The sequence below is a fragment of the Abramis brama genome, assembly GCF_963993115.1.
Source record: "Abramis brama genome assembly, chromosome: 8".
NCBI lineage: Eukaryota > Metazoa > Chordata > Actinopteri > Cypriniformes > Leuciscidae > Abramis > Abramis brama.
This window is the reverse complement of record NC_139970.1, coordinates 8,896,887-8,911,657: the sequence shown is the minus strand read 5'-3', so window position 1 is coordinate 8,911,657 and position 14,771 is coordinate 8,896,887. Positions and strand designations below refer to the sequence as shown.

Genomic DNA, 14,771 nt, shown 5'->3' with positions numbered 1-14,771 from the left:
GAGAGTGTTCCTCATAAAGGCGAGGCATGAAGGCCCCATAAACTGTTCTCCCTCAAACTCTTTCATATAACAGCCTCACCATTAACAACCCCTAAATGCCAGGGTGGAATGATGAGTTGACATTGCTGTTGGAGCCTCAGATTTAACTCTAAGAACCTTACTCTAACCCAAACATCTAAATGGTCGACAGGAAAGTTGCTCCTGGACCAACAAGTATGTGGATCCAGGAACACATCTCGCTTGGCAAAATCACGGTCACATCTACCTGTTATGGCTCCTTGCATGTTTCCAACCCAGAGATCCTGAAGTTACTCCAGGGAGTGACAACATCACTCTGAGTTTCTGAAATATTCCAGATTATTTCTGCATCAGAACTGAGTAATTATTTTTCTGTGCAGAACTTGGCACATCAAAAGACCCCTCTTGCTCAATAAAGAGGCTGGATACAATCACTTACAGTAAAACTGTACAAAGTTTTGCCTCAAGAAAGGGAAGAATATCCACCTTGTCACACAGCTAAGGCCATCTCAGGTTACAGGAAAAGAAAACTCAGTGTGGCATGGCTGAGAAGCACAGCGCAATGAAGTTTTCATGCTAGCATGCTAGCAGTTAAACACTTGCATCCCTTCCTCATCGCTAAGGTTCACACACCCTCCTTCATCATCAAGATCATCTAGCTGCAAGCTCTCAAAGGAGTACTTGTTTCTGCGGAGGGGGGACGAACTACGGGCGGCTTGGTTTTCAAACCCTAGTGATTGGCTGCAGGAGCCAGTAGTCTCCGCCTCCTCAGAGTCGCTAGTATCTGTGCCACTACTGGTGGAGCCATCAATCATCTGCACAGCCCCGAAGCGTCGGTGCGGGGAGCTTAGCTTGAGATTGGCCTTGCCGGGAGGCGTGAGCCCGTTGGCCAGCATTCGGCGCTCCAACATGGCCATTCTCTCAGAACGGGAAAGAACGGGAGTGTCTCTTGTCTGATTCAAGACACGCGTGTTTCTTTCTAACTGGCTAACAGTGTTCTGGGACTTGTTTGCAGAACGATTCATAATTGGGGAGCAGCTACTAAAAAGTCCACATCTTTCCTCCCGTCCTGGTTTTGAACTAAAGCTCCACCCGGTGTGTCCATTATACTGGGTGTGGCTTAGTGAGCCGGTCCTGTGTATTGAGGAGGGGGCGGGGCTAGAGGTCAGGCTCCTGGTGCCTGTGTGGTGGTTTTTTGCAGCCAACTCTTCCATTAGTGTGCTATGAAGCGGCCCGTGTACCCTGCCTCCAAAAAATGATGACTCAAAAATGTTAGCATATTGATTTGGAGAGGAGGGGCTGGGGTAGCTGTGGGCGGGGCTTTCGGCTTGGCTTACAGGGGAAAGAGGCGGAGACTCTTTCTGCCTGTACTTGCCTAAGTATCTGTCCTGCTTATGTGTACGGTGCAAACCAAACCCTGTGCCATAAGCGCTGTCACTGTTGCCATCACGTGTGTGTGAGTGTGACCTGCTGACCCGACCTCTGACTTCCTGTTCACTAAACTCTGCATCACTGCAGTCAATATAAGGAATGGATGAGCTGCTGCCTTTAGCTGCGCGGGACGCCAGACCTGCTCGATCGACGGGGGGCTGCTTAGCTGCCTGACTTCTGCTGTCCTCTTGAATGGGGTACGTTTGGTCGCTGCATCCGTTGCGCTGAGTCGATGGGGAGGAGTTTCCACATGGTCTTAATACCGCAGAGTCTTCAGAGCTTACTAAAAATGAGCCATCCCTGACAGCCTGAGAGAAGAAGAGACAAAGATAAGAGTCTCCCATAAGTGCCTAAATATTTCAGGTTCTGGGTTCTATAAAAGTTAGGGTCTACGATTACCACAAAGTAATCAACTTTTCATTTACATTAATGCACTTACAATGGAAGTTTAGCATTCCAGAGGTTGTAGAAGCAGAAAATGTGAAGCTTTTCTGTTTCTGTGTAACTTTTCAGATTTTGATTAAAGATTACCACGGCAAACAATTATTTTCTGTGTATTAACTTGCACGGATTAATTGTTCACCACAAGACTAGTAATATGCGCTAACAAAGTAAATAGGGTCAATTTTGATTTCATGTCGACTTTAAGCTGTATTGAAACCAAAACATTCCTTAAAAACTTCTCTCTTAATTGATAATGCCTTGAAAACTTTCATATGTGAACACACTAACTTGATTTGGCACTTGGACCTGTGCAGAACGCAGAGGTGACAGGCTACTGTTGTACTGCACTTTACTATGTTTCCTGAAAGAGAAAACAACAAACACACACAATGAACCGCAAAGCCTTTCAAGTTTACACTGAATAAATCTTTAAAAAAACAGCAGTGCTGAATCTCTGACTTTACATTCATTAAAAGAACATATCAGACTCACCTATCAAAGGGCAGTTTTTTAAACTCATTTTCCTTCACATAATCTATCACCTGCTTCTGTGTCCGACCGCTGCAGAGAAGAGGGGGTAATTAGTGATACGTTTCCAAAAGTAGCCAATTAGCTCCCTGTTTTTCAGAATTAAAGGGGGTATCCTTTCAAAGTATTCCAAAATTAGAAAAAAATAAAATAAATTATTACTACAGACCAACATTTGTTTTTTGTTTTTTTCAGCACATTTCTGTGAAAATAGTTTTTTGAACATGCCACAGTGCAATGCAGGCAGTGCAAACTATACTTGACCTGACCTATAACCTGCAACCCGTTACTACTCATTTATCATAAGTGTCTTAAAGGTACAGAAGAAAAACGGCATGTTTAATTATAGAGAGGGCAGAGAGAGGGTAAAAATGGTCAAGAAATAAAAAGACAAAAAAATTAATAAATATTAAATTACCCAAAAAAATAATAATAATCATGACATAAACCCCTTAAATAAACAAAGTTGCAGGAATCACTTTCAAAAATAAATAGCACTTTAGCATACTTTTAAAAAGAGTGCTTATTAAGGAAATACTATACTTTAAAAGAATAGAGACTTAACTACATGATAATTGCAATTAAATTAAAATGTATTATAATTTAAAATTGATATTAAATGCAACTAGCAGAACATTACAGTGCTTGACTTAATTAATCTTTATATATAATTTCATAACTACTTCTATTGTTTCATAATTACTTCTAAAAAGTTTTAATCTGACATTATAACAAAGTGCACTTTTTAAAAGTGTTTTTAAGTGTGTTAAGAAATATATTTAAAAGTAAACTCTCTTTAAGTACACTTAAGTGGCCTTTTATTTCATTAAAGTCCCCCTGTAGTCAATCATTTTATCCCTTAAAACTCATCTTTGATCATCAAAATGACATATTTAAACGTTTTTTTTCCTTGAAAAAATTATTCACGGCTTAAAATTGCTTGAATGTAACTCTATACCCTTGCCTAATTTAGTATACGCGATTCTATGAATATGCAAATGAGCCCCGCCTCCACGCACTCACTCAGCTCAGAGATCCACTTTGATCTGATTGGTTACAAGGTAGTTTGTGACGTCAGAAACACCAGCGATTTCAAACCGTGTTTTTGAGACTGTCTTAATACTCAGCAATGGTGTCAATTATGAATTTACACATGGTTTGTCTTAAAGCATATTAAAAACAGCACATAGACAACATTAAAAGCTTGATTTTCACCACAGGGGGACTTTAATATATTATCTGCCATAAAAAAAATAAAAAAAACACAAACACACACACTCTGAAGTACACTGAAAGTGCACATTCAACTCTATTAAGCGCACTTCTTTTTCACAATTAAGGGTTCACACTACACATATATGACTATACCCAAACACCCACAGATATACTTTTCCAGATGTTTCACCAGATGTAGTACCTGAACCTGAAGGAAGAGCCCCTGCTGAACAGCACCGGTTTAGGTTTGGGTCTGGGCTCCTCAAAGAGCCTGAAGAAGGCGTGATACTCCACACAGATCTTCCAAAACATTTTACAGCAGTCCCGACTCGCCATCAAAAACTCCAGAGTATCTTGATTAACATTCTCCTACAGGACGAGACAGACAGATTACAAATGGACATTATAATGTAAACCTAATGTAATGACACATTCATGTTAAAACAGTAATATACACAGCCATAACCACACAGAAGTGAGACTCACGCTAGGGTCTGCTCTTAATTTGATAAGGAACCTCCTTCTCTTGAAACTCAGCTTGCGTATTTTAGACCAGTTGAAGTTGTTGATCCTGTTGTGGCCCTGAGTAAAGCACAGCTCGTGTCATGGAAAGCACTCTGTTGCTCATGAATGTGTGTGAGAGTGTGTGAGTGCATGTACCTGAAACACGAGGACACCTCCGTGTGCCACAGCCAGACTGAGTTTGGTTCCTTCTCTGTCTTTCGCAGGATGAAGTCGGATACCATACATCTCTAACCGGCACGCCACCTCCAGCAGACGGTGATCTGACTCTGCTGGAGTCTGCCCACTTTAACACACACAAACACACAGTTATAACACTGCCTGGTGCTTCTGTTGCTAAATGCTATATTGTAGCCTACTTAATGCCCATAATGTGCTTTTTGGGATATTCCCTTTCATGTAAAATTCTGCAAAGTTTCAAAGATCAAAGTGCAGATAATTTGTTTGAGTTTTTGTCTCCCAAAAGAAAGAAGTGATTCTGAACTGAAAGGAGTCGTCAGTAATTCCAGTCTCACTTCCAGCTGAATCTACGCATGTTTGTTACACACTTGCATAATGCCAGTCTATGATCTTCATTGGCTGCTGGTGAACAACGTCTACTTTGACCCTCAAACACTGTAGTTTATCTGAGACTGGAAGAGTTTGGTTCGTGTCGTTCATGTCGAGAAGACGCTGTTTTCTGCTGACAAAGCAAATCCACTGTGATGAGATTGATACGGTAAAACCGACGCCATCATTACTGTTCGTATCACTGAGTATCAAGAGCTGAGATTGACCATTCGCAAAGACCCGCCCCCTTTAGGATCTCCATGTTGCTATGTCCGGCAAGCCACGCCGCTCTCACGTCACTCCATGTTCTCACGCAGTGAAAACTACATCGCGGAGCAGAGAGGACACTGACAACGCGAAGTCTCATCTTTTAAATTTTGGTAATTTTTTTAAAAGAAATTTTAACAATAAATACCGTTTTGTGGCTCTTTAATGTGTCTGACAGATCACTGTAGAGCCTCAGCCTGATGCAATGTAAATTAATAGAAAATTAAAGTTTTTTGATCTTGAATGCATGTAAACCTATTGTAGGAGATAAAAACCTAATTAGAAACCTTTAAGGGTGTATTCACACTTGTTGTTCGGTTGGCTTGGTTCGTTTGGTCCGGACCAACAAAAAAAAAACATTTAGTCCTGGTCCACATTCAGATTGGCAATTTTATCACCGACCCTAAAGATACCAAACCGACTGGTCGGTTTTTATGACGTATTGCCTATTTTAAGACGGCACTTACCGAACATCCAAAGCAGTGCTGTGAGCTGGGATATATGCGCTCGTTGTGTGTGCGTAGCATTTTAACCAGCTGAGAACTCGTGAAGAGCTTAACCAGACAGCAGCATAGTGTCGGCCCAGATCCGGGCCACATCTGGTACATGTGGATTCAACACGTGGACCGGATCTGGTACGACACATTTGCTGTCTAGGTATAAAATATGCGAATGAGTCAAAACAGCGGCAGGAATCTCCATCACGCACAAAAACGAAGATCTGCTGTGCGGAGACACGGTTCTGATGCCTGTACCGAACGGTGATGGGCAACATCACAACTATGACGAGAAGAACCGGGTGTGCTTGAGCATTCTGTGCTTTTTAGGGTCTCATCTTCCTGTTTTTGGTTCGTTTACATGTCTTTGGTCTGTGTTGCGTTCATATTTCAGTCGAACCGCACCAGAGTTTGTTTGGAAGCGAGCTGAGATCCATCTTCTCAGCGGTCTCGGTCCACTTGTTCGGTGTCACCAGGATTCGTACGGCAGCGTTCGCACTTTTTCAAATGAACCGCACTAACAGAGCAATCGCACCAGGGCTCATTTTAATCCAACCAAACATGCCAAGTGTGAACACACCCTAAAACAGCATAATGGGGGACTTCAAAAATTGTGTAGTCATTTATAATGTCACAACAACATCTTCTAAACGTCCTCTGAACATCCAACATTTATTGGCATATTTATCTACAATCTACAAATTACATCTTCCAGATAAAAATGCACGATCAAATCAAATAGATCGGTGATATGTGTGTAAGAACTGAGCGTTTGTGTTTTTGTGTCAAGACTCACATGTGTTTATGGTGGAACTCCATGATCTTGTCCATCAGGGCCATCTGGTCAGGGATGTAGTTGGTGTTGAGCAGATGCTGTCTGCACTGAGTTTCCTCAAAATCTCCAATCTCAGCTAAATAACACACACACACACACACACACACACACACACACACAGGTTCACTATGAGTAACTGACTGACAGAGACAGTGAGAGAGATATAAAAAGTACAGGATGGAAGAGAATATTAAGAAGCAAACGTGTCCATGGTTTTAGAACCTGCTGGATTACATGCATTAGTTTCCCCTAAGAGCACTTTACATGAATAAGGTACAAATTGCAGCCCATTAATTAAAAAAAGACAATTATGTTTTTTAAAAAGAGGATTAGACGTCAGATAAACTATTATATAACATAAAAGTAAGCATAGCAATAGCTAGTTTTAGACAAACATTTAGACAATCTCTTTAACTGACATTTAATCATTGTGGAAAATATCATTATACATAGTAATTAAATTCTTCTGTTTTTGCACAAATCGTAGTGCTGACTTCAAGTTCAACCTTTCAACCCTGTTACCAAAGTTATTGTAAGAAAATGAATCAAATAAATATATATTTCTTTACATTCATAATACTGTAAATATAAGTTTATGTAAGTGATAAAATGATCCCAAACTAGTTAACCCAAGCTGAGTGACAGCTTCATTTAGGCGAATCTGCCACCGTGCTCTTGTTATTGTTAGTATTTTACAATAAAATTAGTGTGAAATTAGTGTTTTACAATACAAATATGTAACACAGATCAGGATTTTCAAACATAATAATGAATTGAAAATAAAGCATATCATATAATATTTACTTTTTTTTTAAAATGAATTAAACATTTTTGCTCTATTTTGTCCCCTATTCGTGTAAAGTGCCAAAACATTTTTGAATTTTTTTGTTGTTGCCATAAGCACAGTGGTGTTTATTGCAACACTACAGTCTTCATCTTGATAAAGTGACACGAGAGGCTGTGCATTACAGTAATTTTACCATGGCGTATTATTAAAACCCCTCTGGCACTAGTAATAATAATCACAGTAAACACTCCTTCTGCCTCATACAGCAATATAGTTTATTAGCCGAACTGTAGGCTCTCATTCGGCAAGAAGCATAGCAACTGGACGCATCAATACAGAACTCAATAGTTGTGCAGTCACAGCTGTGTGATTATGAGCTAGTTTATACCTTTCAGTCTGGCTCATCCAATCAGAATTATCGATCTACTAGAGCTAAGGCCATAGCTAGTTAAGGCAGCATCGGACACTCTCACATATGAACATCAGTCGGCATAACTCACACTGGATGATATGAGACACCAGAAGAGCAGCGCTGGCGTCGCTACAGGTGAGCCGTCCACTGGCCAGATCCTGCCTGACCTGCAGCGCAAACAAGTACCTGAGAGAGAACAGGCATATAAACACACACGCCAGAGACACAGGAACGCTGACAGACGCTGAGTGACGGCTCACCTGCTCAGATCCTCCAGCAGCAGAGAGTGATCCGGGGGGAAGAACTTCACAACAAACCGGAGGACGGTGTGCTTGGGCCCTGGACACACACACACACACACACATAAGCCTTGCCTTGCATGAATGTGTTACACTCAAAAGCAGAGACTGGTATGTTTTGTGGAAACCTCAGGGAGATTAACTCTCTCTCTCTATCTCACTCACACACACACACACACACACACACTCACACACTCACTCACACACACACACACTCCTCACTCACTCACTCACTCACTCACTCACACACACACACACACACACACACACATAAGCCTCACTCTCACTCTCTCACACATACATTTACACACTAACACTCACTCACACACACACTAACACTCACACACACACAGACTCACACTCACTCACACACACTAACACTCACTCACTCACACACACACACACACAATAACATTGACGCACGCACGCACGCACACGCACACACACACACACACTCACACTCACACTCACACACACTAACACACACACACACACACACACACACACACACACACACACACATTGACACACGCACGCGCACACACACACACACACACACACACACACACACACACACACTCACACTCACTCACACACACTAACACACACACACACTCACATACACTAACATTGACGCACGCACGCACGCATGCACACAAACACACACAAACACACACACACACACACACACACACACAGCAGTGAGGCCTCTTACGTGTGATCTGCTTTCTAATGGGCTTTAGTAAATCCAGCCAAACCTGTGGAGTGAAGCACACAGCAGAGATGAGTACGCCTGTCACACAGATCTTTATATAGGCCTCACACAACACAACCTCAGCGTCTCACACCAGATGAATACACTAACGTACAACTGCCCACTTTGATGTATTAACTACAACTATTTTATGCTCAGCTCACTGAGCTCCTACAGCGGCAACAACCCGTTTAATTATAAAGGTCAGAGAGACGGTGGAAAAGTAAACGCTTACCATTCTTCTGTGACGGCTCTGGAACTCCAGGCCAAAGTAATCGCCTTCAACAAGATTCAGATGCAAGCAGACCATCTCGAACAGAACCCGCCCAGATGAGCGATGCTGTGGACAACAACACACACACACACTTTCAGAAAAGTCCAAGTAAGAAGCAAACAGGCTTGAAGCCCAAACCTCTTAAAACGTTTTTATTCTGAATCTAAGGTTGTGCAAAAGAGCTTTCAGCATGACATTTAAGAGACAAACTATTGCATGTTGTCTGGACTGTTTTATTAATCATTCAGGCACCTTTTTCAGTATAAACACACTCCTTGTGAAAAAGAAGTACACTTCAGCATATACTTATTTAAAAGTACTTATTACAGAAATACTCTAAAAGAATATAATTAAGTGTGAACTGACAGTAATGTTTTCAGACACCTAATTGCATGTTAATTGAAATGAAAGAAAAATGTATTATAGTTTAAGTGCTTTTAGCCCACTTAAGTAGAACTTAAGTACATTTGCATATGTAATTATTTTTAAAAGAGTTCTTAAGTGTGTTAAGTAGTCATGAATGTGTCTCTCTTTAAGTAAACTTAAGTGACCTTTTATTATTATAATATTATTATTATCTGCACTGCAAGATATTTTTAAGATTTTAAGTACACTAAAAGTACTTCAGTACAATTAAGCAAATGCAAGATACAGCTAAGAATTCTTACACCGTATCCTAATCAAGTTTCCTAAACAGATTTGTCTGCCCACGCTGAGAGCAAAAAAGCTTTGTGATGTGGCAAAATCACAATAAGAGTATATTGGAGGTGTCCCATACAGTAAATCTTGACTTCTGGACCAATGAGATTTGGTTGTGGCTTATGGGTAGGAGGACTATGCAGAGTAACACAAGAAATAAACACCAACCTCCCTGCTAAACGGCAGGTGCGATCATTGTTATTTAAGAAAGAAACTCTGATTAAAGCGGCGCTATGCAGTTTTGGCAATTTCTCGCTTTTTGCTTGCAGGTTTCTCTATAGAGCTCCCCCTACAGCTTCGGAATAGATATTTGACAACACTGTCATCAAAACTCGTTGGCGACGAGTTGGCCCCCCCCCCCATCTTCTCCCTCTGGTCATATGCATTTGTTTTCAAAGAAGCCGGCGAACGCACAGAGCCATGTCCACTGAGGTATGTATGATACACAGAGGGCTAGCGTATAAATGTATGTGTGCAGTGCCGTAAAGCAATTCGTTACATCGCGAGACCTGATATCACACGATACTTCCTGACGCTGAGGCCGGCGGCCCAAAGTTGCAAGGGTGGTTTTTCCGCTCACAGGCGCTCGGGGGGTGCGAGACGACCACCATTCAACCCGAAAAAAGTCATATAACCATTCCAATGACTCAGAAGCTGTTCAGGTAAGGTAAATTAAGCTAAAAAAAAACTGCATAGTTCCCCTTTAACAGAATTTATTGTTTATTCCTGCAACAGCTCAGACTGACGGCCCAGACAATACACTTCACTGACATCATCACCACTGCCCCGCCCCCTTCTGAGGAAACTCAAGTCTGAGCAAAGATCTGCACCAATGACATGAGATCTGGAACATTCCATCCTGGTGAACATTCCATCCGGTTCCCATGGAAGATTGAACGGTTGCCATGGTTATCATAACCGGGGGGCAAGATTATTAACCCATCATCTCACTGCACAGAGACACATCATAAAGACTTAAAGAGAGAGAGAGAGAGAGAGAGAGAGAGAGAGAGAGAGGTCATAAACAGAAAAAAAAAGGTCTCAAGGGAAAGACCATAAGAAAGGAAATCTGAACAGAATAGAGCAAGAGGGAGGCAAACAAATGGATATTTCTTAAATAGATGGCAATCATAATTAATTTTCTTATAGGCACACACACACACACACTAGGACCACAACAAAAAACAATAAAAATAATATCAATAATGAAAATATTTGGCAATGAATGTTATTATCCATTAGTTGGGTCTGTGCTCTTATATTAACACTGTGAATTTCAATGGTGTATATTTGCTCAAAGCTAATTTGCACTAGCATATAGAGGCCATTAATGCTTAAAACATAAACTAAAAGCCACATATCCCCCAATTTTGATTTCATGGGGCCTTTAAACCTTTTTAGTCACAATGTTAACTTGGCATACTGTTTAAAGGAAATAACTGGCCAAGAAAGATAAATGTACTTTCAAAACAGTTAACTGCAGCGCCAATACACACATTCGTTTGTCTGAATCTCTCTCTCTTTGTCTCTTGCTCTACAAACAGAACTGACCCATTATATCTAGTTAACATGAGCCAAGTCAATTACTGAGAGGTCACAAGATAACAGAGACGGGTGAAAATGCCACAGGCATGTGTGTGTTTGTGTGTGTGTGTGTGTGTGAGTGTGAGAGTGTGTGTGTGTGTGTGTGTGTGTAGGCTGTTCATTAACTCAGCCCTGCAGAAACTGGTGTTCAGTCGGTGGAAAATCACCCTGAAACATTCAGCCCTTGGTTTGCAAGATCTGAGAGATTTTGCAAAGACGATCATGTACAGACACAGAAATAGCAAATGGTCTGTGATAGTCACTGCTCTATTGTGTCAGGAGGACTGATTGTCTTTGCCTTACTTGCGTCTGCCTTAAAGACATGTCATTACAGATTACATCACACACACACGCATGACGCACACACACACACACACACACACACACTTCCCCTTCGACCACATAAATAATGAAAAATACTATTCACATTTTTCAATTCAATGCACATTCATTTGTATTGCGCTTTTCACAATACTTATGTCAGAAATACTTATGGCAAAACTAGAGAGAGGACCCATATGCAGAATGAACAAACTAGGCACACAGTGAAGAGAACCCAATCAGTAGGACAGGGCACACGACAGGAGTTAGGCGGGAGAACTGAGGAGATGCGGCAGCACCAGATGGAATGAAAATACTGGAGATCAGGCAGCGGCTCAAGGAACTAGAGGCTCGGCACTTGGAGCCTAAACTGAAAGCTGTGCCAATCTTGCTGCCAGGCATAGAGAATCAGCAGTCAGGGAGGATATAGGAAGCAGGGCAGGGCAGGAACCAACACAATGACTCATAATACGCAAGAAAAGACTCAAGATGATGAGACAACAAGAGACAACAAAAGATAACAAGAGCAAAATAAAATGACTAACGATACTATGACTAGAGAAGGGAGCTAGAATAAGCACTGGAGCGTAACAAAGAAAACGAAAATAAGAAACAAGAAATCTAGACCAGATAACAGAAACTTACAAATAAAAGGAAATAAAAAAGAGAGCAACTAGGCAGGGAACTCGTGGGAAAAGAAACTAAAAGTCATGAATGCTGCAAAATCGGGAACAAAAAGAAAAAAACAAAAACCGGAGCAAAAGTAAAAATTGAAACTAGACTTGAGTAATAAACTACAACTGGGAAACACTAGAACTATCAACAGGATCTAATACGTGACAAGCACAGTTAAACAAAAAACATGAGTTTAGGCAAGCAATCATGTAACAACAATGCACGCAACGAACCAGCAAAAGAAATGAGGGAAAGAAGTACAATATAAAGGGAGCAGAGCACATGAGGATCAGGTGAACACAATGAAACAAATGAGGACAAGACAAGGACTAAATAAGGGGGCGTAGTAAAAGGAGGCGGGACGAGAAGAGCGCAACACAAACCAACACAAACAAAGACAGAGCCATGAGCTCAGGCACAAGACTATCAAAGAAACATTAATCAAGACAAAACAGACAAGGACCCTGACAGTTACCCCTCCCCCCTCCAACGGACGCCTCCAGGTGTCCACACTGGGTGAAGGAGTCCAAGGGGACACTGGGTTAGTCGGGGGCTAGTCTCGCTTAGCCTGACCTTCAGTCTGACGGCAGAAGGTCTGGACTCTATCACAGCTTTTCTGGTTGGGCACTGGTAGGGATTTCATAACTGAGCAATCTGAGACAGATTTAGGGAGAGTCTCTTGATTAGGGAAATACTTGGGAATGAATTCAGGGGCCATAACCGCACTGGCGGGTAAATAGGATGGCCTTGGTGACTCCCAGACGAACTTATTGCCAGATGCAGCCTCCGAGGCTCTAACAGACTTGGCAGAAAATATAGACAATTCTGGAGACTTCAGGGCTGGAGCGGACTTCCTGGTTGTTCGAGTCTAGCAGGAACGGTCTTTGCAGTCTCCACTTCTTTGCTGGTAGGCAGCTCAGAGGTGGCCTTTGTGGCTACAACAGGCAGGTTAGAGCGCCCTGAAATGGCCTCCATGGCAGGAGGAGCTTCTGATGAAGCAACATGACTGGCAGGAACAGTTTCTGTGAGCATCACAGGACTAGGTGGCACTTCAGAGATGGCCTCCGTGACTATAGCGGGTGGATTCGGATGCTGTGCAATGGCCTCTGTGGCCGGAACAGGAAAGGTTTCTGAAGACATGACATGGCAGACAGGATTGATTTCTGTGGGCACAACATGACTGGCTAGCTGTTCGGAGATGGCCTCTAGGGCAATAACATGCAGAATAAGATGCTCTGGAATAGCCTCCATGGCCAGGTCAGGAACAGTTTCTGTGGAAGAAGCCGTGCTGATTTGAACCAGTCCTGGACCAATGAATTTGGGACCTCCCGATGGGCCCTCCTGGACCACTGGACTAGGGGCCTCCTGGCTCTGGCCTACCTGGACCAATGAATTTGGGACCTCATGACTCAGGCCCTCTTGGACCACTGGACAAGGAGCCTCCTGATTTGGGCCCTCATGGACCAATGGGCTTGGGGTCTCCTGACTTGGGCCCTCCTGGACCAATGAATTTGGGACCTCTTCACTCTGGCCCTCCTGGACCAATGAATTTGGGACCTCCTGACTCGGGCCCTCCTGAACTAGGGGCCTCTTGACTCTGCCCCTCCTGGACCAATGTGCTTGGGACCTCTGAAAGAAGGGCATTCAACTGCTCAGCATGGGCCCTCCTTCTCTTCTGCTTCCAGGGGCACAACAATGCATGCTTGGCCGCTTCTAGGGTCACTGTAACTGTCTTGACTGCAAGTGTCAGTGCAGGACCCTGACATATCGTTTCAAAGCAGCTTTACAGCAATGATGCTAATGCTACTTTGTTAAAACACTGTTGCTACAATAAAGTCAACATAGTACAGCAATTGCACAACTTTTACCTCTGTATTGTGACAGATTTATTAGTAAAAAATAAATATTTAAAAAGAAAACTTTTATAAATTGGCAATTGTGCCACAAAGACAAGGATTTGAAAAATAATGACACATTACTCCTGTCAACCACTGTTTGGACAATCTGATAAATCAACCTGCAAATGGCTTAAAGTTGACTCCACATTTTCGACTGGGACAGGAGAAAGCATTTTATCAGCCTTGCTGGTTGAGGTAGTTAGGATGCCTAACATACAGTATGCTAGTGGTGGCCAGCAATACGTTTAGAGAAAGGTATACTATTCAAAGCAAGGTTAGGACATGGACAAAAACAATGTAAGAATCTAGTTTTGCAAATGTTGCCAGGGAAAATCTGCCATATGTGGAATGATGGTGAAGCACGTCAGAAAGTGAAAACTAAGGAATGTGAGATAATTGCTGGATTTTCACGTTAAATTATACTGTGCAATGCAAACAGATAGTCAGAGTGAATGACTGTGGTCAAACACAAGATACACATTGCTTTCATCATGACCCATGAGATGACAGAGAAAACAAAGAGAAAGAGTGCCATCTTTACCAGAGACATGACCAAATCAACACAATAAAACTGAGACAACAAGATATTTCACTCCAAACACTTTATGAAGATGCAAACCTCACTCTTCAAATTCACAGAAACGGTGAACCGTCTGTTTAAAATCACTCTGTGAGAATTACTAAGGTTCAGTCTGTCAACTTCTTGCTCAACTAACAGCGTGAGTTTACAGTAGGACTACCTGATCACCGGAAAACTGTTAA

The 14,771-nt window shown here is 42.1% G+C and overlaps 1 protein-coding gene across 3 annotated transcripts in view; it reads right to left on the bottom strand.

The window, feature by feature from the left end:
• The window catches only part of LOC311087761 (FERM, ARHGEF and pleckstrin domain-containing protein 1), a 44,496-nt gene that overhangs the window by 18,244 nt on the left and 11,481 nt on the right, over positions 1-14,771 (bottom strand). For all 3 annotated transcript variants that reach the window (XR_014607367.1, XM_084121165.1, XM_084121164.1), the window contains 11 exons: positions 8,794-8,898; positions 8,520-8,562; positions 7,766-7,844; positions 7,594-7,691; positions 6,268-6,382; positions 4,297-4,444; positions 4,123-4,218; positions 3,839-4,005; positions 2,386-2,454; positions 2,182-2,254; positions 1,589-1,757 (listed from right to left, as the gene is read on the bottom strand). Coding sequence is in view for 2 of the 3 variants with exons in the window: in XM_084121165.1 (XP_083977291.1) it covers positions 1,589-1,757; positions 2,182-2,254; positions 2,386-2,454; positions 3,839-4,005; positions 4,123-4,218; positions 4,297-4,444; positions 6,268-6,382; positions 7,594-7,691; positions 7,766-7,844; positions 8,520-8,562; positions 8,794-8,898 (1,162 nt within the window). In the remaining variant the exon portion in view is untranslated. The remainder of the gene's footprint in view (positions 1-1,588; positions 1,758-2,181; positions 2,255-2,385; positions 2,455-3,838; positions 4,006-4,122; positions 4,219-4,296; positions 4,445-6,267; positions 6,383-7,593; positions 7,692-7,765; positions 7,845-8,519; positions 8,563-8,793; positions 8,899-14,771) is intronic.